This window comes from Monodon monoceros, unplaced genomic scaffold (assembly GCF_005190385.1).
Source record: "Monodon monoceros isolate NGI ecotype Baffin Bay Population unplaced genomic scaffold, NGI_Narwhal_1 Super_Scaffold_9, whole genome shotgun sequence".
Lineage (NCBI taxonomy): Eukaryota > Metazoa > Chordata > Mammalia > Artiodactyla > Monodontidae > Monodon > Monodon monoceros.
In genome coordinates this window covers 51,345,658-51,369,463 of record NW_021703786.1, presented here as the reverse complement: position 1 = coordinate 51,369,463, position 23,806 = coordinate 51,345,658, and the positions used below count along the sequence as shown (strand labels likewise).

The 23,806-nt window shown below is 42.1% G+C and overlaps 1 protein-coding gene across 1 annotated transcript; it reads left to right on the top strand.

The window, feature by feature from the left end:
* Positions 1-59: 59 nt before the first annotated feature.
* On the top strand, positions 60-22,581 carry GLOD4 (glyoxalase domain containing 4). Its single transcript, XM_029212270.1, has 9 exons — positions 60-175; positions 2,969-3,018; positions 3,578-3,698; positions 7,474-7,618; positions 13,047-13,183; positions 13,920-14,006; positions 14,276-14,389; positions 14,480-14,566; positions 21,782-22,581. The coding sequence occupies exons 1-9, from the start codon at positions 86-88 to the stop codon at positions 21,845-21,847; spliced, it is 897 nt and encodes a 298-aa protein (XP_029068103.1). The 5' UTR covers positions 60-85; the 3' UTR covers positions 21,848-22,581.
* The last annotated feature ends 1,225 nt before the right edge of the window (positions 22,582-23,806 follow it).

The following is a 23,806-nucleotide window of genomic DNA, read 5'->3' as shown; positions in this document are numbered from 1 at the left end:
AGGCGCGCCGGCGGCGATCAGTGACGTCACTACCGCGCCGGCGTCCTCTATGGGCAGTGCGGCGCTGTAAGAGTAACGGCTGGTCATGGCGACTCGTCGGTCTCTGCACTTCGTGTTCAAAGTGGGAAACCGCTTCCAGACGGCGTGTTTCTATCGTGATGTCCTGGGAATGAAGGTGGAGACGGGGCGGAGAGGGGCTGGCGCGCGAGGGGGTCGCGGGAGGCTGAGCCCCACATGGCCGAGGGAGGGGAGAAAAGGGTGTGATGTGGATTTCAGCGGGAACCCGGGTGTCCGACCTTAGCCCCTAGACTTCCCATTAGCTCTGTGGTTTTCAACTTCAGGAAGAGTCGTGAGTCGCGGCTTGGGTTAGATGGACTTTGAAAGGGGGTCACACTTACTAATCGCCGATTGTGTGCCCACACACGTCCTTTCATTTAAGTTTATTCACGAATGTTTATTCCTGCCCGTGCGAAGCTTCTAGTCTAGTGGGAAAGGTAGTAAATAAAAAGTTATATATAATACTCCTCCGGTGAACAATGACTCTCTTCTGGTTTGGAGCCTTTCGGTTTAGATATCAGCATTAGTCAGAGTTCTGCTTCTCTTGTTGCTGGTTTGAATGGTCTCTTGGATATTCAGTCTCTGGGTGAGTGCTCCAATTCTTCTCTCCATAGTCCAGATCTAAGTGTGAAGTGAGAACCCATCCTCGTCTCCAACACCTGGAAGTCGCCTCTCTCCAGCTCTGAGCAGCTGTGATTCTGCAGAGATCACCTGGGTGGCAAGAGCTGGTGGAAGCTATTGGGGAGCTTCCTGATAAGCAGGGACTTTAGATGTTGTCAACTGAAACAAAAATGCACAACCTAAAATTTTCGAGTTAAGTTCTTTTTGGGAACCTTACTGAGGACTATAGCCTGGAAGACAGCCTCTCAGATAGCTCTGAGGAACTGCCCCGAAGAGGCAAGGGCGGAGCTAGAATATATATGAGTTTTTTTCTGGGGGGGAAAAAAACCAAAACCACGTAGTTGAACATCAAAAGATGACTGCTAATCACAAAAACAGACATCTCAAGTTAATGCTTCTTTCTTTTTTTTTAACTTGGGATTTTTAAAAATAAACTTACTTATTTTTGGCTGCATTGGGTCTTCGTTGCTAAGCACGGGCTTTCTCTAGTTGCGGCGAGTGGGGGCTACTCTTCGCTGCGGTGCGCAGGCTTCTCATTGCGGTGGCTTGTCTTGTTGCGGAGCATGGGCTCTAGGCGCGTGGGCTTCAGTAGTTGTGGCTTGGGGGCTCTAGAGTGCAGGCTCAGTAGTTGTGGCGCATGGGCTAAGTTGCTCCACGGCACGTGGGATCTTCCCGGTCCAGGAAGTGGTCCCCTGCATTGGCAGGCGGATTCCTAACGACTGCACCACCAGGGAAGTCCCAGAAGATGGGTTCTGGATTCATTGAAATTATTCCTTAGATATGCATCTTAAATATCTAGGGCCAGCATCCAAAGCATGGAATGCTTCTTGTTTTTCTCCATCCTGAATTCCCTTCAAGGTGCACTGTTGGTGGGCCACTGCAGTAGCTGATGCCCTGGTCCTTGTAGAAATGGAGTTGCAGGCGACATTCTTCGTTTACAGTGTGCAAGAGTGCGATTTAATGTAGAGACACCGCAGGAGACATGGAGTACAAAGGGAGTTACCTGAATTCATCAGTCATTTAAAAAACATCACCCGCTTCATGGTTCTGTGTTGGGCTTTGGTGACAAAGATGAAAATAACCCTGGTATCTGTCCTCAATTAAAGCTTCTGGCTTGGAATGGGGGTGGGAATTGTACATTGCTGATGGTAACGGTACTTGAAATTTGATGATAGAAAACCACAGAGCTCTCTCTTAATGTGTTTCCTCATTGATAAAAGGGTGGTTGTAAAGATTAAACACATTATTATATGTGTAGTATTTGACACATGGTATGTATTATGTAAGTGTTAGCTACCATTATTATAAAAGTACAACAGTAGGAGAGCTTTGACTCTAACCTGGTCCTCAGGAAATAATTCATGGAGACCTTGTACTTGAGGTGACCTCTAAAGATAGGTGGGATATCCATAGACCTAGATTAGAGGGAGGAGTATACTAGAAAAACTGAACAGCCAATGCAAAGTTAAGATATGTTTGGGAAGCACCACTAGTTTTATGTGCCTTTAGTTTTTTGGGTTTTTTGTTGTTGTTGTTGTTGGCTGCTCCACACGGCTTATGGGATCTTAGTTCCCTGACCAGAGATCGAACCCCAGCCCTGGCAGTGAGAGCGCGGCGTCCTAACCACTGGACTGCCAGGGAAGTCCCTGGTAGTATCTTGAATAATATGATAAGGAATTTGGATTTCATGTCATAAAAAGTGGGGAGCTCTCTTACATTTTAGAACAGGGCAGTGGTGTGATCAGAGCTGTGCTTTAGGGACTTAATTTTATGGTGGTATTAAGGAAAGAGATCAATAAGATGATTTCTAATAAATAGTCTGTGAGAGATGTGATGGGAGCTTGAACTGGAGCAGTAGCTGTGGGACTTAAAAAGGAAAACAGAAACTGACACATTGAGAGCCTACTGTGTAGTAGGTTCTGTGTCAAATGCTTTAATAAATTATCTATTTTCACAACATATTAGGAGACTCAGATCCTAATATGTTGTTCTCAGAGTTACACAGCTACTAAGTGAAGGCCACACTTCTTTCACTACACAGTACTGCTTCCCGATCTAAATATAATAGATTTTACAACTTTGGTTGGTTGCCTGACCCTTGGTATCAAGCCGATCTTTCTTACCTCTACTACTTCCAGCCTGGGAAAGATATACAGCTCGTTATCTTTTGTTTGTTTTACACAGAAAGCTTACAGATAATAATGTCTGTGTTTTCACATTTTAGTCTGTGCTAAATATGCTGTGTGTACTACTAGGACAACTTTGCCATTAATCCTCATTCCCTTACCAGATTCTTCGGCATGAGGAATTTGAGGAAGGCTGCAGAGCTGCCTGTAATGGGTATGACCCCTTGTTTCTTAAAATCTTCTTTAGTCTCTGAATACCCCTGAAGAACAGAAAGCAGTTTCTCAAAGCGAGTAGAAGGCAGTAGAATAAATTAAGGAGGCAATAAATTAGGGAGGCAGCTTCAGGGTCACAAATAAGTATATGCTGTGGATGAAGCAGTGTCTTATGGAGTATCTCTTAAGCTCAGTAACCATGGCAAGCTGAGAAATTCCAAGGCCTGATGGGAACTGCATGCTTGACAATAGGCAAAAAATGAGTTAAGGTCAGGTGGGACGACTGTCCCTATAGGATTCAGCTCCCTACTTTAAAGAAAAGGTAAACGAATCTTTCCCTCAAGTAAGTGCCAGACAAATGGTCTTTTGAGCCTTTGGTGATGGGGCCCGTGAGCGCTGTGCACAGCTGCTCTTAGCACCGGCTGAGGTCATCTCATCCTTACGGGTACTTGGAGGACCAGAAGGGACTGCCCACCTCTTTGTCCCAATAGTTCTTTGGGGGCAGCCTGAAGCAGATTTTGTCTGTGGTCACTGGGTTCATTTTTTTTTCATTTTTCTAGGCCTTATGATGGAAAATGGAGTAAAACAATGGTGGGATTTGGACCTGAGGATGATCATTTTGTTGCAGAACTGACTTACAATTACGGCATTGGCAACTACAAGCTTGGCAATGACTTCATGGTAAATATCATTTTGTTCTAGCAGATTTTTGGCTGTACCTTTTAGAGAGGTCACTGATACAGCTGTAGATAACGATGACTGCTGATTGATGGCTTTGGGGTGCAGTTTAGTGATTAGTTTTTTGATATTTTCTATTTAAAAAAGAACAAAACCAAGAAACCTGCTTGGGCCCCTGTCTCCAAGCTGGCTCAGGATGAAATGTGTTCTCCCACCACTTAGGAATAAAGCTCAAGACTTAGAGACAGGTTTGAAGGAGACAAGACTCCCCTGGGGGAATGACTGCATCTCGGGAGGTGGAAGGGCCAGAGTCAATGGTTCGTCAGGTCCTCATCACCATCCAGGGAAATATTTTCTCTCTAGTGGACAGTTGTGATTGGGGTGAGCGATTGCAGTCAATCCTAGTCAGAGAAAAATCTGAGAAGGTTTTAAGGATAGAAAGAAGGTGTCATTGCATGCACTGCATTCATTAATGCATTCAAGAATTCAAGTTATTGTGCACCTGTTATAGTAATAGTATCTGTCATTTGCTGAGCAGTTACTGTGTGCGAGAGGGAATGTCACTGGGCCCAAATACATAGCAAGAGAGGAGTAACTGATTCTTACCCAGAATCTACTGAGCAACTCTACCTCATGCTAGATGTTATTTTGCTCATTTGATCTCACTATTCCTGTTAACTCATGTTAAAATAACGGTACCTAGATGGAAGTTTGTAGGACCATATATATATATATATATATATATATATATATATATATAAAGTGTTTTGTAAATGGAAAGGACTGCTCAGATATAACATATTAATACATTTCTCTTTCTCACTCTCCATGCCTCTCACTAATTTATTCATTTAACAGATATTTATTGTGACTTGCTCTATGCCATGTACCTTGTTAGGTCCTGGGGATACCATTTAGAGCATGTTCCCTGGCCTAAGCAGTTTCCTGTCTGATGGGGGAAACAGGTAAAGAGACAACAAGAATACCGTGTGATAAGTTCTAAGATAGGGATAAGAACAGGGGAATGTGGGAACACACAGGAGGAATTTCCAGCCTGTGCTCAGACAGATGAGAGTTCAGGAACGGCTTCCCAGAAGTGACGTCTGAGCAGGGTGAGGGGGGCAGGGTGGGAGGGTGAGATGGCTGTCCTCAGCATGTGCACAGGCCTGGAGGTGAGAGGGAGCATGGCGCCAAGAGAACTGTGAGTGACTCACTCTGGCTGGAGCTTAGTGTGTGAAGAAGGGAGTGGGTAGAGTTGAGGCTGGAGGAGTGAGCAGGGGCCACATCATATCAGGACGTTCAGACTTTATTCTGAAAGCAGAGTGGAGCCACTTTTAAGCAGGGGAATGACGCAGTATTTGCCCTGTACAAGAATCCGTGGCTAGAGCGGGGAGGTTGGGTTGGCAGGGAGCAGGACTGGAAGTGAGGCCATGAGCACACAGGATACACAGCAACCTGCAGTTCCGTAACTAACAAATGTGGCAGTAGTGGGGGAGGGAGGGAGAGGATGGATTTGAGAGATGTCAGAGGTAGAGTTCATAGGATTTGGTGATTGAGTGTATATGAGGGTCTCTGTGTTTCTCCTTATCTTTCTTTTCTTTACTCTCCAAATTTAAATCAGGGAGAAAAAAAAAGAGCAAAACCATCTTGGTGCCATAAACATTTAATCGGCTCAGGTCAAATGTTGATCAGTGGGCCTGCAGGTACTAGAAGCCATGTAGGTGGAGAACAGCTTGGTGGCTCCACTGTGGGTCTTCCCAGGAGACTTTGGTAGTAAGAGAGCCCTGATGAAAGGTGCCTTCTGTGCTGCTCCTCAGTTCATGGAACACAAAGAAAAACAGGTTAAATAGAACTCCCATATGTATAAAGAACCCCTGTATAGTGAAAAGAAGAGGAAGTCTCTTAAACATTGAAAAAGATGTTCAACTTCTGAGCTGCCATTTGTCATCTATCAGATTGGCAAAAATCAAAAGGTGTGATAACACACTGTGAGGAAGGGTGTGGGAAAACTGCCACACTCATGCATTACTAATAAGAGTGTGAAGTGGTACAGCCTCAAGTTTGGCAGTATCAAAATAATTAGTGCCTTTACCCTTTGACCTTGCAGTTTCACTTCTAGGAGTTTAGTTTATGCATATGTTAACAAATATGTGAAATGACCTGTGTATTAAATTATTTATTATTGAGTGCCTGCTATGTGCCAGGCACTGTTCCACGAACTTCGGATAAGTGGTGAACAAAACAGACAGAAATCTGTGCCTGGTAGGGGAGGGGGCCCAGGGCCTGACAGACAACAAATAATAAATTTCAATGAGGCTTCCCTGGTGGTGCAGTGGTTGGGAGTCCGCCTGCCGTTGCAGGGGACACGAGTTCGTGCCCCGGTCCGGGAGGATCCCACATGCCATGGAGTGGCTGGGCCCGTGAGCCACGGCCGCTGAACCTGCGCATCTGGAGCCTATGCTCCGCAACGGGAGAGGCCACAACAGTGAGAGGCCCGCATACAGCAAAAAATAAAATAAAATAAAAAAATAAATTTCAATGAATGAATAAATAAATAAATAATATAATGTAATATATGTTATTGAATATTTTAAAGGTGATTATTGGAATGGGGTAAGAACAGAACAGGATAAGGGGGGTTGGGAGTATGGGGCAAATGACCAGTTTTTTTTATTTATTTATTTTTGCAGTACGCGGGCCTCTCACTGTTGTGGCCTCTCCCATTGCGGAGCACAGGCTCCGGACGCGCAGGCTCAGCGGCCATGGCTCACGGGCCTAGCCGCTCCGCGGCATGTGGGATCTTCCCAGACCGGGGAACGAACCCGTGTCCCCTGCATCAGCAGGTGGACTCTCAACCACTGCGCCACCAGGGAAGCCCCCAGTTTTAATTTTAAGTGGGGCGTTGAGAGCAGGTTTCTGTGAGGAGGTGACATCTGAGCAAAGTCTGGGAGATAAGGGAGTTAGCCGTGTGGATATCTCAGGGAAGAGCATTTCAGCTAGGAAACAGCCAGTGCAAAAGCCCTCAGACAGCGCCTGGCACGTTTTAGAAAACGTGAGGAGGCCAGCATGGCTGGAATAGAGCCAGGGGAGAGGGGGAGGAGAGGGGCTCAGAAATGACATGGGTCAGATTGTCTTGGCCCTTTCAGGCCATCGTAAGCCATCCCTGAGTGGAATGAAGAGCTATCAAGGGTTTTAAGCAGAGGAACAACAGCATGGGGTTGCCGTCCTGAGGTAGACTGTAGGGTGGGTTTCAGGAAGTTTACTCCGGCTGCAGAGTGGGTGATGGATTGACAAGACTGGAGGCAGAGAGAGGCTGATCCGCAGTCCAGGCTAGAAACGAGGCCGGGCACATCGGAAGGCATAGTGCGCATTCTTAGGCATTTTGATTAATTTAAATAAAGAATGTCTCGACAGTTGGTTTATGTATTTTGGTTTAAAAAGCAAAATTAAAAAGAGAACATTTTAAATAAGTAGCTGGCGAGCCAAGGGTAAGTTCAAGATTTCTCTGACCAGATCTCGAAAGTGAGGAGAGATTATCTTTGGTATTAAATGAATCAACTTTCTCTGGCATTTGTGTTTCTGTCCTACAATTCACAAAGTTTGGAATCTTTGTGGGAGAAAAATGTCCAAAACCTACTTCAAAATTACTAGCAGAAAATTTTGAATGCCAATTAAATCTTAGGTGATTTGATGTAAAGGCAGTGGGGTTTTGCTTCATTATCTTCTATAAAAGATCTGTTGTGATTACGCACTTGGGTGATACTGTTGTTTGCCATAGGGTATCACGCTCGCTTCTAGCCAGGCTGTCAGCAACGCCAGGAAGCTGGAGTGGCCACTCAGTGAAGTGGCAGAAGGTGTTTTTGAAACCAAAGCTCCAGGAGGATATAAGTTCTATTTGCAGAACCGCAGTCCACCTCAGTCAGGTAATTATCCCCACACTGACAAAAGCCCTCTGTCTAAAGGCTTCTGATGGAAGGAGAGAGGGAGCTCAATTTCTGTCTCCTGTGGAGTCTTTCTATATTGACATGACACATCTTTCCCAAGCCAGTGTTGTTATTTGTCCTCTAAGAAATTATATTCTCATATCAGAATTTGAGTGCTTGACTGTAGGGGTTCTGGACTGGTTCTATCTATTCTACTGGTAATGTATCTGTTTAGGATACTTTCAGCTGCGGATATTAGGTACCCAACTGTAGCTTGAACGGTAAGAAAATGTTTTAGTTCACAGAGCAGGCATTCTCTGGGTAGGAAAGACTTCAGGGTTAGTTGATTCAGCAGCTCAGCAATGGCATCAAGAACGCAAATCTTCTCTCTCTGCATCCTCTTGTCCTCAAGGGTCTGCTTCTCCCCCTCAGGGTTGTAGGGTGGCTGCCAGTAGCAGTTGGGGCTACCTGCCTCCACATTCTCATCTGGTAGGAGGAAGAGAAACTGACTTCCTGTGGCTCTTTTTTAAGAGCATAGCAAAACTTTCCTAGAATCTTCCAGCAACTTCCTGGTCAGAATTGATTCCCATGCCTGCTCCTGAACCAATCGCTGGCAGGCAAGAGAAATAGGATTATCCTTAGACCGGTTAGTCATATCCTGCAGCTAAGGTCAGTTTCCCAGACTACAGTGCTGGCTCTTGGTCAGTGTGGGTGAATGAAGTGAGCAGCCCACCGCCCTGACTGCCGCAGTGAGTGGGAGAGAAACTGCATGACGTTTCACGTACGAGGCATCCTCGTCACACATGTATTTAATCCCTGCAAATTCTGCTACCTGCTCTGCCAAGAGAAAAACAAAAGCAAGAAAAGGGGAAAAAAAAATACTGGTGAATAGCAAGGGCACTTCTGCCTGTCATTCAATCAGTGAACACAGGCCCCTAAGTGCACCTGAGGTGAAGACATTCTCTTTCCCTGCTGGTCTGCCTCAAGTCCCCAAGGCCCCTCATACTGAGCCTGACAGTTGTGTTTATTGCTGCTTGCTTTTCTTTCTTTTTTTTTTTTAAATATTTATTTATTATTTATTTGGCTGCGTTGGGTCTTAGTTGTGGCAGGCAGGCTTCTCTCTAGTTGTGGCGCATGGGCTGTAGGGCGCGGCGGGCTCTGTAGTTGCCCCGCAGCAAGTGGGATCTTAGTTCCTTGACCAGGGATCGAACCCTCATCCCCTGCATTAGAAGGCAGTAGGGAAGTCCCTACTGCTACTTGCTTTTCATCTGGAGCTCAGCAAAAGAAAGAGCGATGTTCCAGTGTGGGAGGTTAGGCTGGTACTGTGGGACGTACTGAGAGATGGTATTTCTGAACTTCACTGGTAATGTAAGGGATTCCTGTGAGTATTTTTATTGATAGGTGATAGGTGTTTTATATACTAACTTTGAAACTTAACTCCTGCCACTCATTCCATTATACATTTTTTCCCTAGTCTTAATGATGTTTCAGTACATAAAATAATACAGGGCCTCACAATCATAAGGGTTTTTTTTTTCTTTGCTTTCTAGATTTGGTTTTTATATTCCAAAGATATCAATTTAGGGTATTGACATTAAAATTCAAATATTTTCTAATGACATCATCTTGAGTACCTCCAAGTAACTTGAAAAGTTTTCCATAGAATCTTTTTTTTTTTTTTTTTTTTTTTTGCGGTACGCAGTCCTCTCACTGTTGTGGCCTCTCCCGTTGCGGAGCACAGGCTCCGGACGCGCAGGCTCAGCGGCCATGGCTCACGGGCCCAGCCGCTCCGCAGCATGTGGGATCTTCCTGGACCGGGGCACGAACCCGTGTCCCCTGCATCGGCAGGCGGACTCTCAACCACTGCGCCCCCAGGGAAGCCCCATAGAATCTTTTTTTTTGGTTACTATTTTTTTCTTTTTTTTTTTTTCGGTATGCGGGCCTCTCACTGCTGCGGCCTCTCCCGTTGCAGAACACAGGCTCCGGGCGCGCAGGCCCAGCGGCCATGGCTCACGGGCCCAGCCGCTCTGCGGCACGTGGGATCCTCCCGGACCGGGGCACAAACCCACGTCCCTTGCATCGGCAGGCGGACTCTCAACCACTGCGCCACCAGGGAAGCACTGGTCACTATTTGTTTTTTGAATTTTATTTATTTTTTATACAGCAGGTTCTTTTTAGTTATCCATTTTATACATATTAGTGTATATATGTCAATCCCAATCTCCCAATTCATGACACCACCACCACCTCCCGCCACTTTCCCCCCCTGGAGTCCATACGTTTGTTCTCTACATCTGTGTCTCAATTTCTGCCCTGCAAACCGGTACCATTTTTCTAGGTTCCACATATATGCGTTAATAAACGATATTTGTTTTTCTCTTTCTGATTTACTTCACTCTGTATGACAGTCGCTAGATTCATCATAAGATGTTTTTGTTCTTTGGAATGATAATACCTTTGGGGCATTAATTTCTGGTTGGTGATATAGTCAAATCTGTAAGTCTAGCCTGGTGTCCGTACTTCTTTGAATGAATCACTCGTGTGTAGTTTCACCCACTATGACTGTTCCTGCCCCTACTTCCCTTCAGGGTCTGAATCACCTGGAATTTGTTGATGTCTCAGTGAATGGGGAAAACTAAAACAGTCTGCCAGGTAGAGGCACCTGTGAGAAACACCTTGCTTTAGCCATGGTATTGCTTGTCTAGAAAACGGGACTAAGGCAGTGAAAACTGAAGGAAAATGCACTGAATTTATCCTAGTCAGATACAGACTTGGAACAGCTCTTCAGAAAGTCACTTTACAAACTCCTTAAAGAAAAATTTTAGTATAATATCTAAAAAGACTATCCAAAAAGACTTTTAAGATACTCCTCAAACAACTTATGTCTCAGAAGCTGGAGTTTCTTCATATGCTTCAACTAAACAATATATTGCAACAGACAGGATACAGAAGCAGATGTAAGAATCCAGCTATCTTCTACTAATCCAGACCTTAAAGAGATTCACAAAAACGTAAAATGATGCTGTTCTTGTCATTGCTTGTTTTGGAAAACACAAGTTATTTTTCACACAAAAAATGTAATATTCTTATTATTTTTAAATGAATTAATATGTAAATTTAAAAAGTCACTTTGCAATATAAAAGTTTCCAATAATGATAAGTGTTTTAATATAACTTTTATTCTTTTTACAAAAAAATAGATGTTTTTTCCCCTAGACACACAGATATGCAAAAATAAGGAAGAAGAAAACAGATAACCACTGTTAACATTTTACTTATTTTATTTATTTGGTTGCACTGGGTCTTAGTTGCAGCATGCATGTGGGATCTAGTTCCCTGACCAGGGATCGAACCCAGGCCCCCTGCATTGGGAGCATAGAGTCTTATCCACTGCACCACCAGGGTAGTCCCTGTTAACATTTTAGAGTATATCTTTCCAATCTTTTATCAAAAGAAATAAATATATAATTAAATATATATGGGATTCCATTGTGTGACATTGTAGGAAGAGAAACAGTTGTCTGTTGTTAGATATTCATGTTGTCTCTGGTGTTTCGTTGTTATGAGCAACACTGTGATGAATGTCTTTGTGACAAAAGGCCTTAATACATCTGCAGTCACTTCTTTAATTGCTGAAAATGGGATTGCTCTTTCAAAAGCAGTGGAGGGTTTTTAGATACATTTTGTCAAATTGTTGCTCAGAAACGTACTAATTTACACTCTGCCATTATTACATGATTGTGGGTTTTTCCCCCTGTACTATAACAGTTAACACTGTGAACTTTTAAAATTATTTGCTAATTAGATAACAAAATGTTTTATTTGAATTCTATTTATTTATTTATTTATTTATTTTTGGCGTGTTGGGTCTTCGTTTCTGTGTGAGAGCTTTCTCTAGTTGTGGCGAGTGGGGGCCACTCTTCATCGCGGTGCGCGGGCCTCTTACTGTCGTGGCCTCTCTTGTTGCAGAGCACAGGCTCCAGACGCGCAGGCTCAGTAGCTGTGGCTCACAGGCCTAGTTGCTCCGCGGCATGTGGGGTCTTCCCAGACCAGGGCTCGAACCCATTTCCCTGCATTGGCAGGCGGATTCTCAACCACTGCGCCACCAGGGAAGCCCCTTATTTGAATTCTAATTTCTTTGTGAGGTCAAACATGCATTCATATGTTCATTGACTGTTCCAGTTCCTCCTTTTGTGGATTACTGCTTCGTGCCTTTTGCTTATTTTTCCAGGACGTGCATCTTTTGCCTATGATGTTTAAAGGTGATTTAAATATTTTTAACATATTTAAATATTTTAATATTTAAATATTTTAAACATATAAAATATATATGTTGTTAAAAAAATGTTTCCTACTTTGTTTTATTCTTTAATTTTGATAGTAATTCTTTTTTTGATTGTTGTCTAGGGGTTTTCCATTTCATGTAATTAACCTAGCACATATTTTTCTTCATGGTTTTTCTATCTTTAGTGTCAGATTAAAAAAGATTTTTCTGGGCTTCCCTGGTGGCACAGTGGTTAAGAATCCACCTGCCAATGCAGGGAACACAGGTTCGAGTCCTGGTCTGGGAAGATCCCACATGCCGCGGAGCAACTAAGCCCGTGCGCCACAACTACTGAGCCTGCGCTCTAGAGCCCGCGAGCCACAGCTACTGAGCCTGTGCGCCACAGCTACTGAAGCCCTCACACCTAGAGCCCGTGCTCCACAACAGGAGAAGCCACCGCAGTGAGAAGCCCGTGCACCGCAACAAAGAGTAGCCCCCGCTCACCGCAGCTAGAGAAAGCCTGCACACAGCAGCAAACACCCAACGCAGCCAAAATAAATTAATGATAGATAAAATAAATATTTTAAAAATCTTATTTATAAAAAAAAGGCTTTCTCCACCCCAAAATTGTTTAAATAATCACCCATTTCTAGTATTTTCATGGTTTCAGTCTTTAAACTTAATCCTTTAACTCATTAGGAATGTATTTTGCCATTTAGTTTAAAGGTGTAGCTTCTTCCCACCAAATAAGAAGCCAGTTATCTTTTTTTTAAAAAAAATTATTTATTTATTTTTGGCTGCGTTGGGTCTTTGTTGCTGTGCGTGGGCTTTCTCTAGTTGCAGCGAGCGGGGGCTGCTCTTCATTGCGGTGCGCAGGCTTCTCATTGTGGTGGCTTCTCTTGTTGCGGAGCACGGGCTTTAGGCATGCAGGCTTCAGTAGTTGCGGCACGTAGGCTCAGTAGTTGTGGTGCATGGGCTTAGTTGCTCCGCGGAAGCCAGTTATCTTAATGCCATTTATCTTTATTGAATAATCTGCCCTTTCACACTGACTTAAAATCCCTTTCTTATAAACTAAATTCTTATATATACTTGAGCCTGTTTGGGTCCTTCTGTTCCATTCCTTTGCACTGCCCTGTTCATTCCTGCTGTTTCGTTACCCTACAGATCCTGTATTAAAAGTAACTCTAGCAGTGTCTGATCTTCAGAAGTCCTTGAACTACTGGTCTAATCTACTGGGAATGAAAATTTATGAAAAAGATGAAAAGAAGCAGAAGGCTTTGCTGGGCTATGCTGATAACCAGGTGAGCAATCTTGGAGAGAAGTAATTGTTACTATGAGTTTGGCTTATAAATGAAGTTAACATGAAGGTTATTCTCATAGTTTCTTCATAGTAATTCAATATTTAGGACAGAAAGAAGAAAATTAAAATTGCTGGTAAGCTCACCACCCAGATATTACCTTTGTTTATATTGGGGGAATGTGTCCTTCCAGGAGTGGATTTGCTGAGTCAGAAGAGATGTAGGCAAGATTTAATGCTGTAATGATAATCTTTTTTTTTTTTCTCTTAATAACTTAGCATTTGAGCATGATTTAGTCCTTTTACTTTGAGCCAGAAGGTCTACTCCTAGGAATTTATTTTACAAACGTACTTATCCTACACGTGCACAAAGAAGTATGTACAAGGTTATCTGCTGCGGCATTGTTTGTGATAGCAAAATATAAGAAATAACCTAAATGCCCTGTGGATTCAAGCAATAGTTCAACCATTTATGGTTCATCCATAGAATGGATTAGTAAGCAGCCATCAAAAAGAATGAGGCGAGTCTCTATGTGCTGAGATGGTAACATTAATTGGAGAAAAACAAGGGACAGAATAGTGCATAAATTATGCTACCATTTGTGTAAAAAAGAAAAAAGGATATATGCCTGTGGATGCCTGCTGACTGGTTGCCTTATTCCTTTAGCCCTGTTTGAATTTTTTTCTTTTACCACGTAACCTGTTCCAAAAAATAAACCCGCTTTCTCATGTCTTTTCAGTGTAAGCTGGAGCTACAGGGCATCCAAGGGGCAGTTGTTCATGCAACAGCTTTCGGACGAATTGCCTTTTCTTGCCCCCAGAAAGAGGTAATGTTTGGTACCAGGTCTTTTGTTTAAACTCTGTGACTAGCTAGTTCAAACAGCTAGGAAACTTGACCCTCCCTTCTCTAGGTTCATGTTGATTGTGGCTTTGGTATCAAGTTCAGCAGTTGTCTCAAGAGCAGCTGAGATATAAAATCAAACAAGTGGTGCCAGAGTCTTCTGGTTGATCTGAGATTCCTCTGGGGCTTTCGAAGACCACAGCCCAAGAGTGGTGTGGGACCCCTTGCTCACTTTGCTTTTTTGTTTTCCTCAAGTTGTCAGACTTAGAAGATTTGATGAAAAGGGAGAACCAGAAGATTCTGACTCCCCTGGTGAGTCTGGACACTCCAGGGAAAGCAACAGTGCAAGTTATCATTTTGGCCGACCCTGTAAGTATTACCTAGGAACAGGACAGGCTGCACCAGGGCTTTCTTCTGAGGTGTCTTTTTGCCAAATTTCTTTTCTCTCTTTTGGTGTAGGATGGACATGAAATTTGCTTTGTGGGGGATGAAGCATTTCGAGAACTCTCTAAGATGGATCCAGAAGGAAGCAAATTATTGGATGACGTGAGTCTCTTTTCTAAATTTATCTCACCTTCAGCTCAAGGGGGTGCTGTTAAGTGTGTATGAAGAAGGACCCAAGCATCAGGGCCAGTTCTTACTTTCAGAACCGTGTCCTTTTGAGGTGACTTTTTGAGCCAGAGGCTTGTGTCAACTTCATTGCCACCTATGTGACTCTTACCTGGGTGCAGTATGTGTGCCTTCCCTCCACCTCGGGCTGCCTTGGAGAACCACTGCTGCTAAATACATCACTGTTCTGCTCGGTGATCGGAAGTGCCCCAACGCCACCCCCTCTCACTACCTTAGCCCCTTGGTCATCTCTTCTCCACTCTACAGCATCGTTCTCTTCCTTCCTAGCAAATTGTTCTCATAAGCATACAAACTAACTCTAGTATCTTCTAAAAATCTTTTATTGACCCCATATCCCTTCTCCAGATTTGTTTTAAAAAATCTCCCTACACGCCGTTTCTACTTCTTACCTCCCATTCACACTTCACTCTGTTCCGCATTGGCTCCTGTCACGCAGTGAGACGCTCGCATTGACGTCATCGGTGACCTCCTCTTGCCAAATCCAGTGACTGTTTTTCTGTCCTCATCAAACACGATCTTTTAGCAGCACGCAGTGTTGTACCCCAGCTTCTAGCACATACCTCATATGTAGCTGGAACTCAGTGAATACTCTGCTGCTGCTGCTGAAAGGAATGAATCAATCTGTCCTGGTTCTGTCGCTTAGGATCTATGTGACTGACCTTAAGAAATTTACTTCAGGTCTCTAAACTGTAGTTTTTTATCCAAAAATTTGAGGAAATAAGATTATCCACCTCATAGGATTGTTGTGTTGTTTATAGAGCTTGGCAAACTGCTGACATAATAACGGACACTCAATTGTTGTTCATTAAAGCTGGAAATGTACAAAAAATATAGCGTTTACAAATTTTACCATAAAGGAAAATAGAATCTCAGGCAACCTCTTAGTTGACAAATTGGCTAGATTGTTCTTCTTGCTCTTTCATATCACTGACCAATTTCCTCCTCTTTTTTTTTTTAAATATTTATTTATTTATTTGGTTGTGCGGGTCTTAGTTGCAGCAGGCGGTATCCTTAGTTGTGGCTCGCAGCCTCCTTAGTTGCGTTGTGGCCTGTGGGCTGCTTAGTTGCAGTACGTGGGCTCCTTAGTTGTGGCATGCGTGTGGGATCTAGTTCCCTGACCAGGAATCGAACCTGAGCCCCCTGCATTGGGAGCACGGAGTCTTATCCACTGCGTCACTAGGGAAGTCCCCAACTTCCTCCTCTTTTGAGCTCTCTTCTCCCTTGACGTTGGGGATCCTGCCATCTTCCTATCTCTCTGACAGCTTCCCCTCAGCCACAGGCATCTTTTTCTGTGACTGATCCTGAAATGATTTTGCCCACGGTCCCACTTTGGCTGTCTTTTACTCTCTCATTATACATTCTTTCTCTTCTCTGAGTAGAAGTTACCTGTTACTGTGGTCATCTCTGCGCAGAGCTTCAGCCATCATCCATTCTCAACTTCCTAACTTCTAGTTCCCACTCCCCACTAAGCTCTAAATGAGCATTTTTCATTGTTGTTACTGTGGGAAAATATACATAGAATTTAAGTGTACAGAAATTTTAGTGTCCACTTTGATGATTTTTGACAGTTACATATACTCGTATAACCACTACTCAAAATATAGTACATGCCAGAATTCTTTTTTCTTTGCTGAGTGGTATTCAATTTTATGAATATAACAATTTGCTTATCCATTCTTCCAATGGTGGACATTGAAGTTTTTTCCAGATTTTTATCTATTTTAAGGAAGACTGCTCTGAACATTCTCACGTAACTTTTCTTGTGGACATGTGTTTCATTTCTCTTGGGTAAATACCTGGGAGGGGAATTGCTTTTACTTTCTAAGAAACTGCCAAACAGTTGTCCAAAGTGATTGAACTGCTTTACACTATTGGCCATGTATGTATAGAAGAGTTCCAGCTGCTCTGCGTCCTCACCAACATTTGTGTGTTGTCTTTTGTCCGTTTCTTTCTGTAACAGATTTTATTTTTAATATTTCATGATTTAAAATTCCATATATACACAAAAGAGTATAAAATCCCTATGTGACTGTCACCAGTCAACTCTGCCATAATTTTTCATCATTCCTTTCCACCCCACTTGTTTTTTTGGCAGTGGGGATATTTGTTGGAGAATTTTAAGGCAAATTTCAGACATCATGTCATTTCAACCCTAAATACTTAAGTATTTTACACATTTTAACATGATTTGAAAAGTGAAAATTACAACATTGTAAAGGAACTATACTCCAATAAAAATAAGTTTTTAGAAAAAGCAAAAATTAAGGAATTTTCATATATACAATATTGATATAATCACATCTTAAAAATCAACAATATATCCTTTTTTTGTTTTTTTTTTTTACAGCTAACACAGTGTTATATTGCCTCCTTATATCAACCTCTTATTTATTTATTTGACTGCGTTGGGTCTTCATTGCGGTGCGTGGGCTTCTCATCACAGTGGCTTCTCTTGTTGCGGAGCATGGGTTCTAGGCGTGCGGGCTCAGTAGTTGTGGCTCGTGGGCTCTGTGCAGGCTTCTCATTGCTGTGGCTTCTCTTGCTGCGGAGCACGGGCTCTAGTCACATGGGCTCATTAGTTGTGGTGCACGGGTTTAATTGCTCCACGGCATGTGGGATCTTCCTGGACCAGGGATCCAACCCGTGTCCCCTGCATTGGCAGGTGGATTCTTTTTTTTTTTAACATCTTTATTGGAGTATAATTGCTTTACATATATCCCATATCTCCTCCCTCTCGCATCTCCCTCCCACCCCTCTAGGTGGACACAAAGCACCGAGCTGATCTCCCTGCGCTATGTGGCTGCTTCCCACTAGCTATCTATTTTACATTTGGTAGTGTATATATGCCATGCCACTCTCTCACTTTGTCCCACCTTACCTTTCCCCTCCCCATGTCCTCAAGTCCATTCTCTATGTCTGCATCTTTATTCCTGTCCTGCCCCTAGGTTCTTCAGAACCCTTTTTTTTTAGAATCCATATATATGTGTTAGCATACAGTATTTATTTTTCTCTTTCTGACTTACTTCACTCTGTATGACAGTCTGTAGGTCCATCCACCTCACTACAGATAACTCAATTTCATTTCTTTTTATGGCTGAGTAATATTCCATTGTATGTATGTGCCATATCTTCTTTATCCATTCATCTGTTGATGGACACTTAGCTTGCTTCCATGTCCTGACTATTGTAAATAGAGCTGCAATGAACATTGTGGTACATGACTCTTTTTGAGTTATGGTTTTCTCAGGGTATATGCCCAGTAGTGGGATTACTGGGTTGTATAGTAGTTCTATTTTTAGTTTTTTGAGAAACCTCCATACTGTTCTCCATAGTGGCTGTATCAATTTATATTCCCACCAACAGTGCAGGAGGGTTCCCTTTACTCCACACCCTCTCCAGCATTTATTGTTTGTAGATTTTTTTGATGATGGCCATTCTGACCGGTGTGAGGTGATACCTCATTGTAGTTTTGATTTGCATTTCTCTAATGATTAGTGATGTTGAGCATCCTTTCATGTGTTTGTTGTCAATCTGTATATCTTCTTTGGAGAAATGTCTGTTTAGGTCTTCTGCCCATTTTTGGATTGGGTTGTTTGTTTTTTTGATATTGAGCTGCATGAGCTGCTTGTATATTTTGGAGATTAATCCTTTGTCCATTGCTTTGTTTACAAATATTTTCTCCCATTCTGAGGGTTGTCTTTTCATCTTGTTTATGGCTTCCTTTGCCTTGCAAAAGCTTAAGTTTCATTAGGTCCCATTTGTTTATTTTTGTTTTTATTTCCATTTCTCAAGGAGGTGGGTCAAAAAGGATCTTGCTGTGATTTATGTCATAGAGTGTTCTGCCTGTGTTTTTTTCTAAGAGTTTTATAGTGTCTGGCCTTACATTTAGGTCTTTAATCCATTTTGAGTTTATTTTTGTGTATGGTGTTAGGGAGTGTTCTAATTTCATTCTTTTACATGTAGCTGTCCAGTTTTCCCAGCACCACTTATTGAAGAGGCCGTCTTTTCTCCACTGTACATTCCTGCCTCCTTTATCAAAGATAAGGTGACCATATGTGCGTGGGTTTATCTCTGGGCTTTCTATCCTGTTCCATTGATCTATCTTTCTGTTTTTGTGCCAGTACCATACTGTCTTGATTACTGTAGCTTTGTAGTATAGTCTGAAGTCAGGGAGCCTGATTCCTCCAGCTCTGTTTTTCTTTCTCAAGTATTGCTTTTGCTCTTTGGGGTCTTTTGTGTTTCCATACAAACTGTGAAATTTTTTGTTCTAGCTCTGTGAAAAATGCCATTGGTAGTTTGATAGGGATTGCATTGAATCTGTAGATTGCTTTGAGTAGTATAGTCTATTTTCACAATGTTGATTCTTCCAATCTGAGAACATGGTATGTCTCCATCTGTTTGTATCATCTTTAATTTCTTTCATCAGTGTCTTATAGTTTTCTGCATACAGGTCTTTTGTCTCCTTAGGTAGGTCTATTCCTAGGTATTTTATTCCTTTAGTAAGCAGGCGGATTCTTAACCACTGCACCACCAGGGAACTCCCAACAGCATATCCTTAATGTCACCTAAAATTCAGTTCTTATTAAAATTTCCCTGACCACCTAAAAAATGGTTTTATACAGTTGGTTTGCCCTGTGTATTTTCTTTTGTTTCTTTACTGCCCTATGTATTTTTTATTTAGCTTTAATATAATTGGACTATATCAATACAGAATAATTTATCTGATCCATTGAGTTTCATGACAAACTAATTGGAAGACACACCACTGATCTATTTCACATTTTAGCCATTCTCTAACCTCTAAATATAAATTTATTTTCACTCTCTGTGTCTTTGCTCACATTATTTTATTCTCCTAGAATGTCCCTTCTCTCATTTGAATATTTGCTTATATTTCAAGGCCCATTTAAATTCCTGTTTTAAAATTTTTTGACTGTTTTTCTCTTTCTTGTTGTTGTGTTGGAGTTCTGGATACAAGTCATTTGTTAGATAATCTGCAAATGCAAGTACTTTCCCCATTCAATGGCTTGACTATTTTCTTAATATAGGCTTTTGAGGAACAGACATTTCTCTAAGTCCAGTTTATCAACTTTTTCTTTTATGCTTAATGCTTTTTTTGTCAGACTAGTGTTATAGCCAGAGAAACTTTTTACCTGGATAGACCATGGACATTTCAACTCCACATGCCTATAACTTAATTTATCCTACTTCAAATCCAGTCTTCATTAGTATAATAGAAAAATAAAAATTACTATTTATTAAGCATCTCCTATACTGACATGTTCTTAAGTGCCTTATGTATATTCTGCATCTCTTACCATAATCTACAAGGTGGATAGCATTCCCTTTTCAGATGAAGAAACTGAGGCTCAAAAGAGTAAGTCACCCAATATTATACATTCAGTAAGTGGCAGGCAAGGGCTCAAACTGAGGTCTTTCAAGTTTCAAAGCCAGTTCTTTTTTCCTTCTATACTCTGCTCCCGCCCCTGAATAGCACTATATATTTGTTATCACAATTGTTTAAGCTAGAATCCTCAGAGCCAGTTTTTCTTTTAACATTTAATATGCTTTTTATTTTAGAATAGTTTTAGATTTACAAACAGAGCCGTTTTTGAATACTGTTTCTCCTCACTCCTACATTCTATTAGCAATTAGTCACCAAGAACTGTGAGTTCTACCTCTGAAATCCTTTGTCTATCTACTTCCCTTTTGAAAAAGCTCTCATTTTCACCTGCAATACTGCAAAAGCCTCCTCCCACCTTCCAGTCAATCCCTGTTGCTAGCACTAGCTCTCAAAGCATCAATCCAATAATTTAAAAAACGGTTTAGGGGCTTCCCTGGTGGCTCAGTGGTTAAGAATCCACCTGCCAGTGCAGGGGACACGCGTTTGAGCCCTGGGTCCGGGAAGATCCCACGTGCCGGGGAGCAACTAAGCCCATGCACTACAACTACTGAGCCTGCACTCTGCAGCCCACAAGCCACAACTGCTGAGCCCATGCGCCACAACTACTGAAGCCCGTGTGCTTAGAGCTCGTGCTCCGCAATGAGAAGCCGGCGCACCGCAACGAAGAGTAGCCCTCGCTCACCACAACTAGAGAAAGCCCCTGAGCAGCAATGAAGACCCAGAGCAGCCTAAATAAGTAAATAAATAAAATTTTTTAAAAAGAGACTTCAGTTTTAAGCTGGGCTCCCCTGCCCTCCCTGCCCACAAGCCCCTTTCTATGACCTCAACCTCATGGAATGATAGGGTAAAAGGACTCTGGTGGAACCAAAACATATTGTTATTAACAAGGCTTCTTTTTTAATTAAGAGGTTCCAAACCAAACAGTACCAACATCAGCGGAATGGTGTGGGAGGAGGCGTGGAAAAAGGAAATCATTCCAGGCTCATTGCTAAGACGTCAAAATAGCGTTTCACATTTGGTCTCATCATTAGACTGAGTCTCCTGAGCACTAAAGATTCTTGAGAGCCCACCCAGACTCTGAGAATGACAGCACTTTCTGTTCCAAAGAGCCCACAGCGGGGTGTGCTTGGCCTGCTCTCCAGGCAGCGTCAGCTACACTTTCCGGCTGCAGGCTCTGCCCTTTACTCTGCAAAATGAGAACTAACAAGCGATTGCTTGATACCCATCAGCATCCTCTGTCAAAGTAAACACAAGACTCTATATTGAATGAACATTTTTTCTTCTTTTTTTAGTTAATTAATTAATTTATTTTTTGGCTGCGTTGGGTCTTCGTTGCCGTGCCCGGGCTTTCTCTAGTTGCAGTGAGCGGGGGCTACTCTTCGTTGCGGTGCGTGGGCTTCTCATTGCGGTGGCTTCTCCTGTTGCAGAGCAGACTCTAGGCACGTAGGCTTCAGTAGTTGTGGCACGTAGGCTCTAGAGGGCAGGCTCAGTAGTTGTAGCGCATGGGCTTATTTGCTCCGCGGCATGTGGGATCTTCCCGGGCCAGGGCTCGAACCCATGTTCCCTGCGTTAGCAGGCGGATTCTTAACCACTGTGCCATAGAAGTCCCTGAACATCTTTTAATTGTTAATTTCTTGATTGTGGGCAGTGCAGTGAGGTATGAAGTAGACTATGTGTTTTATTTTATGGATTGAGAATAAATAAATATTCCAATTCTGTTTCTATAGGCAATGGCAAAAGATAAAAGTGATGAATGGTTTGCTGCACAAAATAAACCAAAGGCTTCAGGTTAACGGAAGACATCACGTGGAACAAGCATTAGTGATTCCTGTCGAACACCTGTGAGGCCTGATGTGTGCATTATGTGACAAATGTTCTCACAACTTGGTGGTTTCCTGTATAGGCAGAGAGGCTGGGTGGTGAAGATTTGTGTATTTTTATCTTTGAGAGCTCTGATATATCTTAGAGAGAAAATCCTATCATTATCAGTCCATCTAGAGGAGAGCTCTTGCTGTCATCTGTGCCATCCCTGGAAGGGTACATTTTTTGTGTAACTGTATTACATTAGTAGTCAGTTCTTCTGCAGCCTGGGACAGCTGTATTGAACAGGACCTTTGGTTGGGAATGGAGGGAATTTTGATAAGTATGTAGATTTAATGAGAACAAATAAACCCAAATCAATTGCTTACAGCAGGAGTACTTCTAGTACCTGGTGACAGTATGCTGTTCTAATGTCTTAACTCTGGCAGGCCTTGACCAATAAAAACTTTTAAAGAAATTTTGTGCCTTGAACCAAAAGACTTGGTTAACGTTCCCACATTTTTTGCTTTAAATTTTTGAGTAGCCAGAGAAAACAGACAAAAGGATCTAATGTATTAATGTTGCTACACGCCTGGCTCTGCGCTAGTTTCTCTCTCTCCCTCTCTCTCGCTCTATATTTTTTTCTTTTAATCCTCGTAAGAAGAGACCATGTTAGATTTCTTAGTGATGGATTAGATGATTTCTTCAGCATGAAAAACTTTTTAAAAATATTTTCTTGTTTTCTATTTGATTCTGCAGAACAAATCAGTTTTAATCACTGGAAATAGAATTATGTTGGGCATAGTTATTATGAAATGTTTTTTGAAATTATGCTTCTGAAATCAAGCTGTTACAACCAACCTGTAAGACTCATTATTTAAAGTCGTTGCCAGGTTCAAACTATAGGGAAGAAACTGATGAGATTGGAAAGGATTGACTCAGAAGATATCTGTTCCTGTACAATATACATGAAATTACTTGTAAATCATAGCCTCTGCTGTTCTCCCTTGCTGGCAGGGTAGGGTATGGAAATTTCAGAGTGAGTTTCAGCTCACCTTCTGATAGGGCTATCTTAACCTTCACTGAAAGGAAAATATTATTTCCCAGCTCCACAGCACTTTTCATTCCACTTAAATTCTCTATCTTAGGGAAGCAATTGTGAGTTTCAAAGCAAATCAAGCTATGTTCCTCCTGTTGACAGTTGGTTCACTTTTTTTTTTCCTATGCATGGGGAAATTATTATATGAATTTTGAATAATCAAGTAAATGCCTCTGTCTTATTTAGACTATGATTTGTTAATTCTCAGATTTTCTAATTAATTAATAATTAGATTATTAATTCTTGATGTTTATCTCTGGTAATACTGTTCTCCTGAAAAGAAACTATACTTCTCCCAGTGTATTAGGCTGTTGTGATGTGGCCTTTCTTTTTTTTTGGCTGCGCTGCACAGCATGTGGGATCTTAGTTCCCTGACCGGGGATCGAACACGCACCCCCTGCATTGCAAGGTGGAGTCTTAACCACTGGACTGCCAGGGAAGTCCCTGATGTGGCCTTCTAAGTTTGTTATAGTAAAATAAGTGGTTTATGTAAGTACTAAACACATGCCAGATTCCTCTTTATCTGCTTATCTTATGTTGTAACATACCCCCAATTTTTTCTCTTAAATGTACAGCTATGCATGAGAGAACTGAATGCTGTTTATCTACCTGGGACATTTTAGCTTCATGATATCAGCCTCCTTTTATTTCTCTCATTGCCTGTCATTTTTCCTTTGTTGCAGTCTTTAATATTTTATTCATCCTAAAACCATTTACTGTACCACTTTGGCCTTTTATCAAGCAATCCAAAAGTTTACCTCTGCACAGGGCAGCTAGTAATTTTAAACCAAAAGTTACTACTTTCCCATCTATGGGAATGGTATAATCAGCTACAAAACAAGGTTTAAAGATA

What these genes read in the sequence shown, in the direction of transcription:
- GLOD4 (XM_029212270.1), top strand. Translation starts at nt 86, where the DNA reads ATGGCGACTCGTCGGTCTCTGCACTTCGTGTTCAAAGTGGGAAACCGC. An exon ending in TTTCTTGCCCCCAGAAAGAG is followed by an intron (nt 14,007 to 14,275) that starts GTAATGTTTGGT and finishes GTTTTCCTCAAG; the next exon opens with TTGTCAGACTTAGAAGATTT. An exon ending in TTATCATTTTGGCCGACCCT is followed by an intron (nt 14,390 to 14,479) that starts GTAAGTATTACC and finishes CTTTTGGTGTAG; the next exon opens with GATGGACATGAAATTTGCTT.